Source organism: Neophocaena asiaeorientalis, unplaced genomic scaffold, assembly GCF_003031525.2.
Source record: "Neophocaena asiaeorientalis asiaeorientalis breed wild unplaced genomic scaffold, Neophocaena_asiaeorientalis_V1.1 scaffold91, whole genome shotgun sequence".
NCBI lineage: Eukaryota > Metazoa > Chordata > Mammalia > Artiodactyla > Phocoenidae > Neophocaena > Neophocaena asiaeorientalis.
This window is the reverse complement of record NW_020173198.1, coordinates 10572969-10591553: the sequence shown is the minus strand read 5'-3', so window position 1 is coordinate 10591553 and position 18585 is coordinate 10572969. Positions and strand designations below refer to the sequence as shown.

At 51.4% G+C, this 18585-nt stretch overlaps 1 protein-coding gene across 1 annotated transcript in view; it reads right to left on the bottom strand.

Moving 5' to 3' along the window:
• Positions 1–18585, bottom strand: part of ABCC6 (ATP binding cassette subfamily C member 6) — a 58734-nt gene that overhangs the window by 21847 nt on the left and 18302 nt on the right. Inside the window, exons 10-21 of the mRNA XM_024744572.1 lie at positions 17363–17524; positions 14598–14690; positions 14201–14404; positions 13492–13638; positions 12762–12849; positions 10584–10659; positions 8717–8843; positions 8386–8562; positions 6022–6189; positions 5081–5255; positions 3744–3819; positions 1411–1531 (exon numbers count right to left, since the gene is read on the bottom strand). Of these exons, the coding sequence (XP_024600340.1) occupies positions 1411–1531; positions 3744–3819; positions 5081–5255; positions 6022–6189; positions 8386–8562; positions 8717–8843; positions 10584–10659; positions 12762–12849; positions 13492–13638; positions 14201–14404; positions 14598–14690; positions 17363–17524 (1614 nt within the window). The remainder of the gene's footprint in view (positions 1–1410; positions 1532–3743; positions 3820–5080; positions 5256–6021; positions 6190–8385; positions 8563–8716; positions 8844–10583; positions 10660–12761; positions 12850–13491; positions 13639–14200; positions 14405–14597; positions 14691–17362; positions 17525–18585) is intronic.

Below are 18585 nucleotides of genomic sequence, written 5' to 3'. Positions count from 1 at the left end.
CCCGCCCAGCCTCAGGACCCCCTTCCTCTATGGCTCCCAGATGGCAGTGGGAGCCTTAAAGGGGACAGGCTGTGGCACTTTCTGAGTTTGGAGTGATTTATTGAACACCTACTATGGGACAAGCATGTGTCTCCATCCTCATCATAATTCCCACCTGACAGATAGGGAAACTGAGGCACAGAGAGGTTAAGCCACTTGTTTAAAGTCTGGTTCCTACAAATCTGAAATTCTCCATGCAGCTGCAGCCAGAGTGAACTTTTGAAAACATCCACTTGCTGTTGAAAACATCTTGCTGTTGCTAACCTGCCCTGGACTTTCTCTTGCTCTGAGGAGAAATTCTAAACCTCTTGTACACTCTTTCACCTTACCGTCTACGCACTATCCGCTGGTTTCATGGGATCCCTTTCTTTTCTCTGGCACCCTAAGCTCCTTCTCACCTCAGAGTCTCTGCCCCTGCTGTTCCCTCTGCCTGGAATGCTCCTCCCCCTGCTCTTTCCATGGCTACTTCTTTCGCATCCTTCAGGGCTGTCAAATGTCACTCCTCAGAGCATCCTATCCAAGCAGGTCCCTGATCCTTGGTCGGTCCCTGTCTCATCACTTTCTTTATTTTGTTTATAGCATTTATCACTACCTGATATCACCTTGCTTATTAGCATAATTGTTTTCTCACTCTCTCCCCTGCCCCCCACCACTAGCCTGCAAGCTCCACCAAGGCAGAAACTTGGTCTGGCACACAGTGGGGGTTCTGTAAATGTCTTCTGGATGGATGAGTAGGTGGATGGTTGAGTGGGTGAATGGGTGAGTAAATGGGTAGGTGGGTGGGTGGATGAATAAATGAGTGGGTCTGTAGGAGGGTGGGGGGATAAATGAGCGGATGGATGGATGGATGGCAGGGTGGCAGATGGGTGGATGGTTGTGTGAGATGGATAGAAGAGTGAGTAGATGGGTAGGTGGATGGATGGGTGAGTGGGATGGATGGGTGAATAGGTGCAAAGGTAAATGGATGGATGGATGAATGAGTAGGTAGGTGGGTGAATGGGTGGGGGATGGGTGGACAAAGCAGCATAGGAGAGAAGTAGTACAAGTTTCAGATTCAGACTGTCCTAGGTTTGAGTCCCAAGTTGGTCACTTGCTAGCTGTGAGAACACAAACAAATGTCTAAACTCTTTAAGAACCCAGTTTCTTCATCTCTAAAATGGAGCTATCACCATCTGATTTTAGGGTGGTTGTGGGCATTAAGAAGTATGAAGTATCTAGAATCTTACGTGGCACATAGTAGGTGTTCAATAAAGGTGAGTCGTCCCCCCAGCCCCGCCCCCCCCAAGTGCTGTATCTCTTGGGAGGTCCTGAGTCCCCGGGGCCAGCAGTGGCAGTGGATGTGGAGCGGGGGAGGGAGCAGCGGGTGGTTACCCTGCCATATTGCATGCTGTCCTCTCCTTTTGGCTGTCCTGCCCCCTCAGGATCATCTAGGGGAACCCCTGTCTGGGCCTCTGAAGTGGCGCTGTCCTTCTCAGGGACTAACTTCATGGACCTGTCATTTAGAGGAAATGAGGACAAATCAGTGTCTCTCTTCGTGGGGTGTATATGCCCAACCCTCATGGCCACTGGAAGCCACTGAGCCACTCTTTCATTCAACTAACGTACTGAGCACCAACTAGGTGCCATGCCCCAGTCCTCCTTCTGTGGTGCCCAGCTAGATGCCACCTATCACCCCAGAGTCAGGCAAGCCCGTTCTTCCGACGCCATCTCACTGAATGAACTTATTTGCCAACTTTGGAACTTGGTCTTCATTTTGTTCTAAGCTTTGCTGCAATCATTTTGCACCTGCTCTTTATTCTCAGATTTGTCAGTCCAGGTTTGCAGGAAGTCAGCTTTGCACAATTCAGATGCTGAAGATTTCTTGAATGTTCCTTTTATCTGTGGCTGAGTAGGCTGACAGCCTTAAATGTGAATTACCATCTGCTAACTGTGAAACCATGGGCAGCTGACAATCTCTCTGTGCCTCAGTTTCCTCAGGTGTAAAATGGGGATAATCTATGTCTCTCTGGCTGCCTATCTGTCAATCAATCTATTTATTCACCTATCCATCTTTGTGATATTGTGATTTATGTTAAGAAATATATACTTGGTCTTTGACCCCATCCCTGACACAGAGTTCCTAAAACCCTTGTAAATTCCTAAGTGATAAGAGCCCTAGAAGCATCTTTTGTTCTACTGAGGTGACTCTGGGTGGGCTCCTGGATGGCTCCTGGTTGGGGGCTGGTCATCAGAACGACTAAGCCATGACTAGAAGCTTGGAATTTTCAGCCCCACCCACATTCTCCAGAGAGGGAAGAGGGGCTGCAAATGGAGTTAATAATGGATCATGCCCACACGAGGAAGCCTCCATAAAACCCCAACAGTATGGGATTCCGGGTGCTTGCAGGTTAGCGGACACATCCACATACCCAGAGGTTGATACACCAAGCTCCACGGGGACAGAAGCTCCTGCATGTGGGACCCTCCCAGACCTCGTCCTGTGAATCTCCTCAGCTGGCTCTTCTGTCTCCTTTGTCACATCCTTTAATAAACTGCCAAATGTACGTGTTTCCCTGAGTTCTGTGAGCTGTTCTAGCAAATCACTTGAACTCGAGGAGGGGGTGATGCAAACCCCCATTTTGTCCCCAAGTAGGACAGAAGTTGTGGGAAGCCTGGAGACCTACTACTTGCAATTGGCATCTGAAGTGGGGGGAGCAGACTTGAGGGACTGAGCCCTTAACCTGTGGGATCTGACATCTCCAGATAGACAGCGTCAGAACTGAGTTGTGGAGAATTGCTTGGTGTGAAGGTTTGCGGGGGGGCAGGGGGCACCCATCTGGTGTCAGAGTGAATGTTGTAGTTGTGTGAGAGTAATGGAGAGAAAGAGGGAAGACTAGCAGGTTTTTCCAAAACAATATTTATCTACCTACATCCATCTGTCTATGAACTCTACCTATCATCTATCTGTCTATTCATCCATTCATCATCTATCTGTTTGTCTGTCACCCTATTTGTCTACCTACCTACTTACCTCTCTACCTATTATCTACCTATCTGGTCTTACTTAGGATACTGTGCACTGTGAAGACGGTGGGCCGGTCCAGTGTGTGGCCCGGGAGTACTCTGGCTGGCTAGCTGGGATGGGAGGAACTGGGGCCCAACCTCAGGGACCGAGGCCCTCCGGTTCCCCCTGCAGTTCCCTAACAGCTGGCACTTAAGCTCACACTCTCTGGTTCCCAGTGGTCTGTTGTTCTGTTTCACAAGGTCACTTTCCACAAAAAGGGAGAGCACAGGAGTCCAGCTATGGCCTGGCTATAGGGGGCAGCAGGCCTCCTCCTGGTGGCCCCCACCAGCACCAAGCAATGCTGATGTCCTTCAGAGCATGAATGACAGGGCCTGGCACGGACATTAACAACTATGGCGTGGATCCTTCTTTGGAGCTGGCCCTGCCCCACTCCAGCCATGACAACTCTGATAAACTTTAAGGGATTCATCACATCTGAGGGCAAACTGGTCATCCTGTGAACAGAACATGTGGGGACTTAATCATTGTGGCTAATTGATTGTCAAATAGTCTCTGGTGAATTATCCCACGGCTGAGCCCCATGGTGGGTCTTAAGCAGATGTTCAATCCAGAATGGTTGAGATGCAGGTGGTGACACAGCCGCCTTGCTTCAGCCTCAGCTTTTGTGCCCTCCTCAAGCTCTGCACCAGAGCAAACTCACCTCTCTGGTCCACCCTCAGGCCTCCCACCTCCAGCAGAGCCTCTGCGGTCCTTGGCACTGGCCGGGGGTTCTGTTTCTGCAAGGTCAAGGGAGCCGTGTCACTCTATGGGGGTTGGTACCTCGGGGTCCGGATGCCAGCTTTGACACCCATGGGCTGTGCAGCCTCCACTCGCTGAGCATCCATTTTCTCTGATCTGCCTCCTCCCCCCTCTCTCCATCCTCCCCGGGTTCTTCCAGGAACATTATTCATTCATCCACTTATTCACTTGGCAAATATAATCAAGCATCTGCTATGAACTTGGGGTTGGGAAACAGCAGGAAACACTGCACATAGTCCAAAAGCTCGGGTCTCCCCAATACCCTTGCATAAGCAATTCGTTGTGTCTGCAATGTTCTTTTCCAGGTAGCTCTCACCCAACCTCAGGTGTCATCTCCCCCAGGGAAGGACCCTCCTGCCCACCATCCCCCAAGCCGGAAGGGTTCCATCTTCAAGCTCCAGGAGGTTGACACCGTGAACCAACACTTAGGGTTTTTACCGGGGTGAGCCAGGGCTCAACAGAGGAGGCAGAGCCTGGGACGTGGGACCTGGCTGTGAACCCCCCTCTGTCATGCAGGGGCAGCACACAGCGTGCAGTTGGAGGTTCAAAGCCCAACACTGCCACTTATGAGCCAGGTAAACTTGGACGAGTTCCTTAACTTCTGGGCCTCAGTCCTCATCTGTAAAATGGAGCTAAGTACAGTACTGACCTCATAGGGGCTAAGTGGTGATTAAATGAGTGAATGGAGGGGCCCCTGGCTGTTCTTTGTCACTCACTGTGGCTGCGCTTGGATCACTGACTTCACTTCCAGAACACTGTCATTTTTCCAGTGGGCACTGTGTTCTCTGGATTAGTAGAAGCCCTAGCTGGCATGTTGGGGGCCTCTGGCCTCAAGGCACCAAATGACCTCTTTGCTCAGTCTCTGTAGCAGTTTCAAGCACAGACCCTGGAGTTGAACACACCCAAATTCTAATGTGACCTTGGGCAAATTATTTAACTCCCTTTGGCCTGAGTTGCTCGTCTGAGAAGTGGCAGCCATAATTGCAGGGGTCCCCCAGGGGTGTTGTGGAGACCACATGAGACAATGCATGTTTATAGAAGCACTTAGCACAGCCCCTGGCTCACAGAAGGTGCCACGGGCTCTTACTGGGGGCTGGATGGCCTTGTGGGAGAGGCGTCTGCCCCCAGGCCTGGGCCTGCAGGGCGGGTGTGGCCAGAGTGCCCCACTGGCCAGTGGGATCTGTGGAACCTTCTCCCCAAGGGTGACAGAAGCCAGGCACAGAGTAGCCCTGCCAGTACCTCCTTCTCCTCCATCTCCTGGCTGTCTGGCTCCATCCAGAAGGCCCGCCAGGGTCCCCTTCCTGTGCAGAAGCTCCTGGAAGGAACCCATCTCTGTAATGGCCCCATCTTCCAGCACCACGATCCAATCAGCCTGGGGCAGGACGTGGAGCGCGTGGGTGACGAGAATCCGTGTCTGGGCAGGAAGGGATGGAATTTACACTCGTGTGCTTGACCACTGTTCCAGAGCTGGGGGAATGGGCCGGGAGTGTCCTGGGGCTCAGAGTGGGGAAAGGTCTCCTTCTTGTGCTCCTGCCCTTTTTCTCAAAAATAGCATGTCCCAACAGTGAAATAAAGGGACTCCTTCAACCTGTCTCAAAACCAGAAGACACGGAGTTCAACTGAACGTGGCCAGTGACCTGAGGCAGAGCTGTGGTAGTTTAACCACAGACCCAGAAGCAAGAAATGACTGCTCGGACTTCCCTGGTGGTGCAGTGGTTAAGAATATGCCTGCCAATGCAGGAGACACGGGTTTGATCCCTGGTCTGGGAAGATCCCACATGCCACGGAGCAACAAAGCCCATGTGCCACAACTACTGAGCCTGTGCTCTAGGACTTATGTGCCATAACTACTGAAGCCTGTGCACCTAGAGCCTGTGCTCCGCAACAAGAGAAGCCACCACAATGAGAAGCCTGTGCACTGCAACAAAGAGTAGCCCCCGCTCACTGCAACTAGAGAAAGCCCGCGCAGCAATGAAGACCCAGCACAGCCAACAAAAGAAATGACTGCTGCTGTGAGCCACTGACATTTGGGGGGTTGTTTGTTATGCAGCACTGTCACAGCAAAAGCTGACCATTACAAAGAGGAACACTGGATTCATGGAGAATGGTGGTAAGCAGACTTGGGTTAGGACTTTCTCTGCCTTTGCTCTATGCCCTCTGAGACATTTTCCCAAACTTACCGTTCCCTGGAGCAGCCCATCAGGCCCAATGACCTGTTTGAAGACATGCTGGCCGACATGGGCGTCCAGGGCTGCCAGGGGGTCATCCAGCAGGTACACAGCAGCCTTCCTGTACACAGCCCGGGCCAGGCTCAGCCGCTGCTTCTGGCCCCCAGAGAGATTCATGCCCTGTGGCCATAAGAGAGAGACAGGGACCTGAGTCTACGTCTGCTGGGTGAAGCTGGTGTGACAGGGGCCAGGTCTGCTCATCAAAGTGAGCTATGGCTCATGGTGCCTGTCCTCTAGGGCCACCTCCAGCTTGAAACACTTGCTGTCAAGCCAACATCCCCCGCAGCTTCCACCCTGCCTGGCTTCTCCCCTTTCCAGACAAGCTTCCTGCACCCACTGCTCCCTCCACTTGAGTCTGGCTTCTGTTCCCATTTCTCCACTGATGCAGCCTTCCTCAAGGACATTGGTCACTCCCCTGTTGCCTAATCCAGTGGTAGCTTTTCAGTCCTTATGTTCTTATTTCCTTCCTTCCTTCTTTTCTTTTCTTTTCTTTTTTCTTCCATTCCCTTCCTCCCTTCCTCTCTTCCTTCCTTTTGTTCTTTCACTTATTCATTCATTCCACTCATATTTACTGCATGGCTATTATGTACCCAGCAGTGTTCTAGGCTCTGGGGGCACAACAATGAACAAAACCTCATCCCTGCTTTCATGGATCCTTCACTCTAATGAGGGTGGGGTGGGATAGAGATAATCAATAAACAAACACATAAAATGTTATCACCTATCAGATGGTGTTATACACCATGAAGAATAATAGAGCAGGGGAAGGGTGTAGAGTGTACTGGCGTGAGCAGGGTTGCTGTGCTGGGTAAGGTGGTCAGGGAAAGCTACTCTCCACTAAGAGACTTGACGGGATGAACCATGTGAACTCCTGAGAAACAGCTTTACAAGCAGAGAGAACAGCAGGTGCAAAGGCCCTGAGGTAGGAGCATACTTTGGGTGTTCCAGGAACATCGTGGAGATCCATGTGGCTGGAGAGAAGCAGGAAAGAGGGAGCATGATGGGAGATGAAGTCAGAGATAACTGGGGTCAGATCGTGGGGGTTCTCCTTGTCAGTGATGGTCAGCACTGTGGCTATGACTCTGAGGGGATGGGGAGACCTGGAGGGTTCTGAGCAGACAAAGGACATGAACTGACAGATCTGAAAAGAATCCCTTTGGCTGCTGCACTGGGATTAGCCTGTTAGGGGTGAGGACAGAAACAAGGAGGGCAGCCAGGGGCTCCTGCAGCAATGTGGGGAGAGCTGATGTGGGGACTGGAACATTCTGGATCTGCCTCAAAGGTGGATCCAACAGGATATGCTGATGAATTAGATGTGGGTGTAAGAAAAAGAGAGGAATCGAGGAGGACACCAAGGTTTTGGATCTGAGCTCTGAAAGGATGGAACTTCCACCACCCAGGATGGGGCGAGCTTCGGGGGAGGAGGTAACGGGAAATCACGTTTGGTTTAGGATGTGACACGCTGGACAGACGTAGCCGGCAGCAGGCACCCCCTCCTTCTGATACCCCTTTCCCTTGGCTGCACGGTGCCTCATCCTCCTCCCTAGATGTTCCTTCTCAGCTGATCTCTCTGGCTCCTCCAGACCCTTTCCAGGGCCCTCTCTTCTTCCCTAGAGGAAACCTCACCCATTTACTTGACTTAAACTTCCACTATTCCACTCTCAATTCCCTAATCTGGGGGTCAGCAAGTGTTTTCTGTAAAGGACCAGAAAGTAACTACTTAAAGCTTTGTGGGCACACCACCCCACCCCCACTGCCCTGGTCTCTGTCACAACTGCTCATCTCTGCCCTTATCGTGCAAGAGCAGCCATGGACCACAGGTAAATGAATGTGCATGGCTGGGTCCCAATAAAACTTTATTTACAAACCCAGATGGTGGGCCAGATTCGACCTGTGGGTCATAAGTTGCCAATCCCTGCCCAACCCACAGCTCCGGATGCATACATCCTGTTTATTGGACATCTCTGCCCAGACCCTTTGGTGAGGTCCAGAGAGGAGAAGCAGTTTGACCAGTGTCACCCAGAGAGGCAAGGCAGGAGCCTGGATCACCTCATTCCCAGTTGTTGGAGAGCCCCTCACCACCAAGCCCTGCCATGTCTCCCAGCCTCTCCTCGGTCTCTATTTTCAACCATTCACTCATTAATAACTATTTATTGAGTACCTGCTATGTGCTTGTCTCTGAGCTGGGCCCCTTTTCTCCCCTACCTCCCTGCCCCCACCCCAGTGACCCTCCCACCACACCACCCACAGGTCAGGGTGGCAAATGACCCTCAGCCACCATGCCTCCCTGGCCCAAGAAGGCCCTGAGACCCTCACCTGCTCCCCAGTTTGGGTGTGGACTCCTGCAGGGAAGCTGCCCACGTCTGGCCACAGGGCACAGGCCTCTAGGACCCTCTCCAGCCATGGCAGGTCCAGCTCCTGCCCGAAGCACACGTTGTCTACCACGGACATGTTCTGGACCCAGGCCTCCTGCGGCACGTAAGCCACCGGACCCTAAAACGCAAGGAGGCTGATGGGGACGGAGGAGGAACGGTGGGAGCTAGGCTCTTGGTGGTGGTGGAAGGCGGCAGGGAGCTTAGCTGTGAGACGGGGAACGGAGGAGCAGAGACGGGGACATTCCAGCAGACAGGCAGGGGTGCAGCCTCACCTTGATGCTCACGGACCCCTCCACCTTTGACAGCTCCCCAAGGAGGGCGGAGAGCAGGGAGGACTTTCCTGCCCCCACTGGACCGACGACAGCCAGCAGGCAGCCCTGGGGCACGGTAAGGTTGATCCTGGCAACACAGAAGGGGTGACGTGTCCCTGGGTAGGATTCAGCCCGAGTCTGCGCAGAATCAGTGAACCCCAGACAGAGCCAGCCTTGGCTGCTGATGTCACACCTGGGGTCGGGGGGCCGCTAAGAGGATGTCTGGGGGCCATCCTTCCCTCTCCCGATCCCTGTCTGGCTATGCGAGCAGCCATTCTGCATGTGATCATACATGTGCCCACATATGTGCACGCACGTGTGTATGCACAGTCACTACACCACACACGCACGCATGCATGCACACAGATGACACAGGCACGCACACATAGGGCACGTGTGTCTGTGCACACATATACTACATACACAGACTGCACACACACAGATACCCTCACACAAGTGCACATGCACACGTGTGTGTACACAGACATGCACGCAACATATACACAATCCATGCACACACAAGTGCATGCACACACACAAACATGCTCTCACACACGCCCGTGCATACACACATCTGCACGCACGCATGTACACCCGTGTGTACACATGTACCCGCACTCACACAGGGTTTATTGGGCAGGAGGTTTAACCAGCATCTCCTCTTGCCCAGGTCATTGCCACAAGCTCCTCACCACTCTTCCTGCTTCTGCCCTCCCTCCCCGCCCCTTTCTGTGTCATGCAGTCTGTCCTCCATGCAGGGGCCCAAGGGACCTGTTCAAACCCAAGCCGGCTCATGACACTCCCCCGCTGAAGCCCCCGGCGGTTCCTGTTTCACTCAGGGTAAAAGCTGAGGTCCTAACAATCATGAAGGACACCCAGCATCCCATTGCTGCAGCCATGCTGACTTCCTGCTTCCCAAACACACCTGGGGGGATTGTGCCCTGCAGGTGTCACATAGCAATGTCTAGAGACACTTTCAGTTGTTATACCTGGTGTGGCTGCTGCTGGAATCTAGTGGGTAGATACTGGGGGTTCTGCTAATCACGCTACAGTGCACAGGACAGCCCCCATGACAAAGAACTATCCAGCCCTGAACATCAGCAGTGCTGAGCTGGAGAATCCTGGGTCCAGGCATACTCCTGCCTCAGGACCTTTGCACTTGCTGTTCCCACTGCTTAGAAAGCTCCTCTCCCAGACACGTGCAAGGCTCATTCCTTCCCCACATTTGACCTCTGTTTAAATGCCAAGCCTTCCCTCACCGCACACACCCCTCCTTTGACATCGTGCTCTGCCTCCCGACCCTGATTTCTCATTTGTGCACCCCCCCACCCCCGATCAGAACATCAGCCCCAAGAGCACAGGGTTCTTATCTGTTTTCTTCACTCTATTCCCAGTTCCTAGAACAAGGCCTGGCACATAGCAAGTGCTCAATAAATACAATGAAATGAGCAAATGACAAGAAACACAAATATGGCCCCGGGTGTTTTCTTTCCCTTCACAGGGAGTTTTGGGGTTGGCTGGGGTTTTCTGCCACAGAGACCCAGCCAAATAGTTGGGGGCTGGAGGTGACAATGACCAGTCTGACACAGAAGGCACAGAAGCGCCCACAGCTGACTGGGCTGGGCCTTGGGGCTGCTCTTGGCCAGGCCTCCCTTGGCATCATCGTGACCAGCCTGGGGACCAGAGAGCCATCTCCTCCCTGTTGGGCGAGGCTCAGATGCCCTGTTCCCCCCTCCGTGGGCAGGAGCTCTCCCTTTCCCAGCTTTCCCATCCTCCCCCACTTCATCAACGGCAACAGGAAGGTTGTTACCAGGGAAACCACCTGTACCTGTGCAGGCAGGGAGGGCTTTCCTGGGACCAAGCGAAGGTGCCTTCCTGTATTCTGATGTAATCCTCTCCAGTGGCTGCAGGGCATTAAAGACCAGTTATAAGAGATGCTCCCGGCTGGCCCCTCCTCTAAGAGACCCCCAAGCACCAGGAAATCTATTCCACTAAACAAACTGTCCCTCCACTTACTGGCTTGTGTGTGACCCTGTGGTGGTCATATTCTCTCCCTGCCGGATGGTTATACAACTCAGGGATCAGCAAACCATGGCCCGGGGCCAGATCCTGTCTGCTGCCTATTTTTATAAAGTTTTATTGGAACACAGCCATACCCATTCATTTATGTAGCGCTATGGCTGCTTTCACACTACAAAGGCAAAGGTGAGCAGTTACAACAGAGAACAAAGGGCCTTGGAAAGCCTAAAATATGTACAATTTGGTCCTTCACAGAAAAGGTTAGTGGGCTTCTGATACAATTTATCACCTGATCTGGGACTCTGGAGAGTGAAGGGAGCGTTATTAATTTCACTGGGACCACAGATGTAACCAGGGACATATGGTCTCCCTATGTCCCTGGGTCTCGGATGTTTTATCTATATAATGAGGGAGGAGCCAGATTTAGTGGTTTTGGACACTGAATACACATTTAGAATCACCTGGAAAGATTTTTTAAAACACAAAGCTCTCCATGGCTCAGCCCAAACCAATAAATGAGAATCTCCATGGGGGTGGGGCCTGAGAATCTTACATCTAATGAGCGGTTGACACCCGTTGACACCCCCTGGACTGGATGGTCTCTAGGGGAGGGTTGCAGACAAAATGCAGGACGTCCAGTTACATCTGAATTTGGGATAAACAATGAGGACTTTTTTAGGATAATTATGCCGCCACACATTGCATGGGAGCTACTAAGACTAAAAAAACCTATTTTCTGAGTATGCGATATTCAAATTTAACTGGGAGTCCTATGTTTTTCTTTGTGAGTCTGGCTACCCTACTCTGGGGTCTTGTCTTTTCTTAATGGTCTGGGGTGTGGGGATGCTTCTCCATTTCCCCATCTGTAAAATGGGTGGGTCATAGAGGTATCCACCCCATATTGCTGGGTGAGGAGCGAGGGGGTCACCACTAAGTAAAGCACTTTGAATGTGCTGGCTCGTGGTAAACACTTGGTCAACATTAGCTGTCGGTGTCTGTGTTCATCTCACTGTCACACACCTTTGGGGGAACAGCAGGGACTGAGACTGGGGGTGCGGTATGAGGCTCTGGCCGCAGGCAGGTGACCAGGTGTGTCAAAGTCATGACTCAAATAACCCTTAGGGGTCTCTGGTCCAGGGTCCGTGGGGCCCTCCTGTGGGGATAAAGGCACGACATCACGGACCCTAAGCTATTTATTGGGCAGCTCCTGAGACCGGGGACCTGCTATCTTTTGGTGGCCCTCAGGGTGATCCTGGTGGAGGTGGGGTGACACAGTGGGGAACGGAGCCGGCAGTGGGGGAGTTACTGCCCAGGGCCACACAGCTGGGTGAGGCAGACCTGGGATTTGAATGCAGAGCCCACCTCTGAATGCCCACATCACACTGATTTGGCTGAACAAAGCTTTGCCCAGCTGAAAACGTGCCCAGAGCTGTGAGGAGCCTCGGAAACAGCAATTTTGGGTTATTTAGAGGCCTCTTTGCTGACTTCTGTGGGGTTTTCTCCTAATAATAATTCTAACTAAAATGCACTGAATGCTGACTTTGTGCAAGGCCCTCCTCTAACTGCGATGCTTCAAAGGACTCATTTAACTCTCACAACAATCCTATGCAGAGGTGCTGTGATGACCATCATGTCCATTTTGCAGATGGGAACACTGAGGCTCAGAGAGATTAATAACTGGCCAAGGTCACCCATGTTGGGGTCAGTGCTGGAGCCAGAGTTTGGATTCAGGCACCAATGTCACAGGATATACTTCTAATCACCATGTGGGTGACTTCTAGGTAAGCAGCTTGATGCTTTCTTAGGTACAAGGGGAGAGCCCTTACATGGCATCTGTTTCCTAGTCACACGGCTGATGGCCTGGTCTGCACATGCCAGCACACGCCAGCAGCCCCTCAGCTGGGCCTGGCATTCCATCTGTGGGAAGGGGGAGCCCTGCTGGTTCCCTCATCCCTCCCACCCCCTTCCTGCTGAACTCAGCTCTCACCACATCTGCAGGACCTTGAGTCCACGGCCTCAGGGTCAATTTCTTCCAGGCAGAGGAAGGCAGCCAGACGGTCAAAGGACACCCGGGCCTGGGAAAACGAAAGCGCTAGGTCAACTGTGCCATAAGGGCAAAAAAAGAACTCGGGCGTTGGGTGCCTCAAGATGGTGGGAAAGCTTCCGGACTACCGAGTCCTACACATTTGCAAGGCATCAACACAAAGCTTTCTAAGTCACGGAAAATGATGCACGTGAGGTTGGCACAATGAGGTAGTGGTGACCTCCCACCTCCTTGCTTCCATTCTGCAGACCAGACCCGGGAAGAGGATGGTGGCTTTTCCAGTTGGCCTGTCATCAGGAATGATTGCAAACTTTGTCCACCTGGAGGCACCCTCTCCACTCCCAGCCCCAACCCCATCTTCCGTGATGAAAGGATAGTTAATTAGGGATGGCTCAGCTGGACCAATTTTCTCATTTTCATCACACGGTGTGAGTGCAGACAGTAGAGGAAGAGAAATGAATTGAAATTGCTTTGTATAAAAAGGGAACCGGACTGAATTCTTGCATGTGGAATTGCTGGTAAGGTGAGGCTGCCTATCTTGAGGATGTTTGCTGGCATCTTCCCGCTGTTCCCTGTGCCCTCCTCTTTCCCTGCTTCGTTTCCTTGCCCCAGCACAGCCTGCTACACCCCTACAAGGCTCCTCCAAGACGGCCTCACCTCCCTGCCACCTCACCTGGACAACGGAGTGGATGGAGAAGGGCAGGAAAGCCTGGGCCTTGTTGAGAATGTTGAGAACCGTGAGTGTCACGAAGGCCTTCTCAGCGTCCATGGCATTTTCCTCGGCCACCAGAGTATGGACAGCAAACACAACCAGTGCCACCTGGGTGGGAGACACAGGAGGTGACATTGAGCTGCTACACGTGGCCAGGAAAGGCAGGCCAGCTGTGGTATCTCAAGGGGTCCTTGTGGCCACACCTGCCATGTGGGAATGGGTTCCCCTCCACCCAGATCTCCCCCCAAATTCTACTGATGAAAGGAGTTGCGTGCTTGTGACCCCTGTTCTAAGAATCAGAAACTCTTGGTTCCAGGCTTTGGGGGACACCACAGTTTTCCATCTTGGTGGCATTTTTGTGGTTCTAGACATGGGTGGAACTTGTGACTCTAGACTCTCTGGGAAGATGACTCTGAAGTTGCAGGTATCAGCAGCCACGGAGGGCTCTAGGTCCTGGTGGCATTTGTAGTTCTGGATGTCACTAGGGGGTGGTTCTGTTCCAGGGGTTGGTGGTGTTTTGGTTCCAGGTGTCGTTGATATGATGATCACACTAGGTGCTGGTCAGTCAGTGTGATGGTGACCCTGTGATCCTATATGGGGAGCCCTTATCCCCGCCCCCAGCCCTCCCTCCCCCAGTCCATGCTCTGCAGGGAGACCAGAGTGACATCACCAGAAACGTGGACACTTGGAAGGACACCAGAGACACAGAGAAGAGGAGGCTGGAGGTCCTCAAGGCGCCCAGCTCCTGGGCCCGGATGCTCAGGACTCTGTCCAGAAACGCTCCCTCCCAGCCGTGGTACTTGACCGTCCTCACGTTCCTGAGGATGCAGCTGGTGAGCCGCGCCCGAGAGTCCTTCTGCCTCATTTGCTCTTCCTGGGACCAGAGGGAAGAGAAGAGGGGACAGGGACAAGTCCGGGATTTTCCTTCTCTGCAACCGCCGCAAGCCGCCACCACGCCCACCCCACACCTCTCTCCTCCCCACTGCCCTGCGCCAGTGCAGGACCCAGGACCTGCAGGCTTCCCGCCCCCTTCCTGCCTGGAGTGTCCCTTCTTCCAAATGCCAAACCTGATGGTGGTTCCTCTTCTTGGTGATGAAGAAATTCAGAGGGAGAAGGCTCAGGAAGACAGCGATGGCGGTGAGGGCAGAGGGTCCTAGAAGCTGGAGACAAAGGGCAGGATGTCATGAGACAATTCCAGAAGCCCAGCTGTCAGTACAGGGGTGGAGGGAGGCTCAGACTTGGGCCCTAAGGCAGGGAGGTGTCAGAGAGTCCAATGAGTGCAGCCACCAGGTCTTAGAGACCAGGACTCATGGGCTCCTTAGAAGGAAATACCTGTGGAAGATGGAGTCCATCTTCATTAGGGAGGGGAGAGAGGGGGAAATGATGCATCTCACACAATGGAGTGGGGACGGGGTCATAGTCAAGACGAGTCATGCACCTAGATGGGCAGGGCAAGGGCGGTGCCTGGCTAGAACGGTGAAGACAGACTCTGGAATCGGGATCTGGCTTCAAATCCTGACTTTACACATACTGGTGTGGCCTTGGGCAAGTTACTGACCCTCCCTAAGCTTCAGTTTCTCAATTAAATGGAAATGGAGCTGTTCCCACTGCCTGTAGTGAATGCTGGTGTCATACAATCAATGATTATCCCCTGACAAGGGTTGCCAGATTTAGCAAATAAATATATTTAACTGCCCGCCCAGTGAAATTTGAATTTCAGATAAACAGCAAATAAGTTTTTAGTATAAGTATATCCCATGTCATGTTTGGGATATATTTATAATAAGAAATTCTTCTGTTTATCTGAAATTCATCTTTAACTGGACGTCCTGTATTTTGTCTGGCAGCCCTACCCCCCAGCTTTGTGACTTGGGACAGTTATCTTCCCTCCCTCGTTTGTTTCTCTATCTGGAAAATGTGGAGGTGGCGAGTAGGGTAAATGATTTTTAAGTGGCTATGATGTGAGATTCCTCCTGAGGTCATTTGGGTCCATTCTCTAGACAAGCCCCACCCCCGTCTTCAGTCTGTCTGCCTCATTTTCCCCTCTCAGCCCCTAAGAATGTTTACTTTCTAATCTTGACGCCCTAGCAAGCCAGTGTTTCATTTATGCAGCAATTGCGCCTCCCAATGGCCAAATGGAGAGATGCCTAGAAGGCAAACACCTGCCTACAGCCAGGGCTGGGAGAATATTCAAAGGAATGTGAACAGAAGGTTAAATAAACTCTCTCTGGCAAAAATGCTACAAATGCTAACTGTAGCAACCCCAATTCCTACCCCTCCCCCTTTACCAGGGCCTCATGGTTACTTTCTGATGTTAGGACCACCTGCCAAGAGTCAGGGAAAGTGATGGGTGTGTTGTCTGCAGTTTCATTTGAGTCACCCGTCGGCCTGCTTAACTGCCCTGCATTTTCCCCAGTGTCCTTCCTCCCTTTCTGTCTAATAATAACAGCTAACATTTATGCACTTGCTGAGCACCCTCTGTATGCTAGGTCCTAGACTGCAAGGTAGCAAGTCAAAAAGTGTCCAGGCCCCAAGCCCTTATGGTGGGGGCACTGGAGCAGTAGCAGAGGTATAATAATGATGATAACACACAGCTGATATTCTGGAGCATTCCACACTCACTCACAATCAATATGCTGTCGATACACCCACCCAGGGGCCTGTGAAACACAGCACATGGGCCAGATCTCTCCTGTTTATATGCCGACCTCAAGCCGTACAAAGATTGTTAATCGTTCTTACATTTTAAAGTGATTGAAGTAAATCAAACGAGGATGATTTCATGATATGTGTAAATTACATGAAATTCAAACTTCAGTGTCCATAAGTAATTTTATTGGAACACCACCAGGCCTGTTTGATTAGTATTGTCTGTGGCTGCTTGTGCACTAGAAGGGCAGAGTTAAATAGTTTTGAGAGAGACCCTATGGCCCCTAACATCTAAAATATCTACAGTCTTCCCCTTTACAGAAAAGTCTGTGAGCCTGGAACCAGCCCACATGGAGCAGAGCTGAAGAAGATCTTCAGATGAACTGCCCCACCCCCATGCATAACCAACAAGACAATTAAACACCTATAAGGTATAGCTGTGTCCCAGATGCTATCTAAGTGCTTCACAGGTATTAGCTCATTTAATTCCTCAGCAACTCAAGGGCTGGGGCACTTCGGTTAATTATAATCCTCACTTTGCCGATGAGGGAATGAGGCACCAAGAGGCTAAGTTACGTACCGGGAGGTTTTACAACTAGCAAGTGGTGAAAGCAGGATTCGAACCCAGGCACTCCCACTACAAAGTCTGTGATTTTAATTAAAAAGAAAAAAGAAAATCCTGCACCACAAAACAGATGTAAGAAAGTTAGAAAAAGTTCTGATTTTTTTTTTTTTTTTTTTTTTTTTTAAAAATTTAAAAAAAATTTTTTTTTTTTTTTTTTTTTTTTTTTTTTGCCTGGTTGGCTACTTTATGCTCTTTGAAAACCAAGTAGTAAATTCTTTCCCCTAAATTTTCTTTCCATTTTTTTTGTTGTTGGTAGTGGTGGTGGTGATGGTGCCCTACCATTACTGGTAACTTCAAAACATGCTTAATCTGCCCACTTGGTACCCTGATATCACACCCAAAAAGTGCCAATGTCATCACCATCATCATCTTATAGACGAGGAAACTGAGGCCCCGAGAGGTGAGCATCCTGCCCAAGGTGAAGTGAAGGTCATCCTCGTCTAAGACTTTGCCCATTACGTCAGCCCGCAGGGTGCAGGTGGGGATAGGATTAAGAAGGAGGAGAGGAAGGGGGGGGAGGATTCAACTCAAATCCCAGCTCCCTCTGCCCCAGCACACCTGCCAGAGGTAGAGAAAGCAGATGATGATCCAGATGAGCGGCAGCCACAGCCCGTTGAGGTAGGTGATGCTCTCCGTCAGCCGCTGCACGTCCACAGACACCAGGTTGACCACGTCCCCCACTGCGCTGGCCTTTCTGGAGCTGCTGGACAGAGCCAGGACCTGGGAGGGGCAGAAGATGGAGACCTGAGTCAGGAAGGAGGGAAGGAGTGGGTGAGGGGCAGTTAGGGAGGCCCATGGAGGCAGGGAGACCCACGGAGGGAGGAAGGGCCCAGGAGGGAGGGAGGCCCACAGCTTGGACTGAGCAAGAGAACAGCCACCCAGCAGGCTGGGGTCTAAGCTGTGCTGCCCCTGCTGGCTGAGGCAGATTTCTTTACCATCTGAGCCTCAGTTCACTCATCTGTAAAGTGGGCTAATAAAATCTCCTCAGCTAACTTCCCATTGTGAGACTCCGGGGAGAAGACAAAAATGAAAATACCCTGAAACCCCTAAAGCACTGGACTAATTAATAACATACTACATAAAAACCTTGGATTCATGCTGATAATGGTGGTCATCTGCTGAGCACTGTATCCTAGGCACTGTGCTAAATAAACTAACAGTTTCACCATTTTCCGTGACGGGGCACATCAGACAACAGTATGGAGCAGGTACTGCCATATTTCATTCAATCCAAAACACTGTGGATAAAGTACTCTCTATTTTTGTATCACTATGGGAAAAAAATCAATGCCAACTAAATTAAAACATCTTGATTTCAGAAGTTGAAAAGAGAAAAAAAAGTGAGACTAGAATCAGTGAGATGCAGAATTATTAACCCCATTTCACAGCTAAGGAAACTGAGGCACAAAGAAATTGACCGATTTGCCCAAAGCCAGAGGGCTCCTAAGTGGCTGGGCCAGGATTGGAATCCAGGATGACAGAGGCATGACATGGGCTAGACGGGGTGTTAGACTGACCCCTGCAGGCATTCAGTGTGCCTCTCAGACACCAAGCTGGTTTTCTGGCAGCCCCAAATTTGCCCTAACTCTGGGGTCACAGTGGACCCCTTCCAGCCTGTTGAATGCTACGTGCTACTTGCAATCCTCTCTCTGCTGAGTGTGTCAGGGAAGAAGTGAGGGGGTGAAGTGGTGAGCTGGAAATGATTGAGTGTAGAAATTCTGAAAAAAAATCTTCAAATCTTTACGGAGCACCTGCTCTGTAGGGCCTCACTCTGAGGTGAG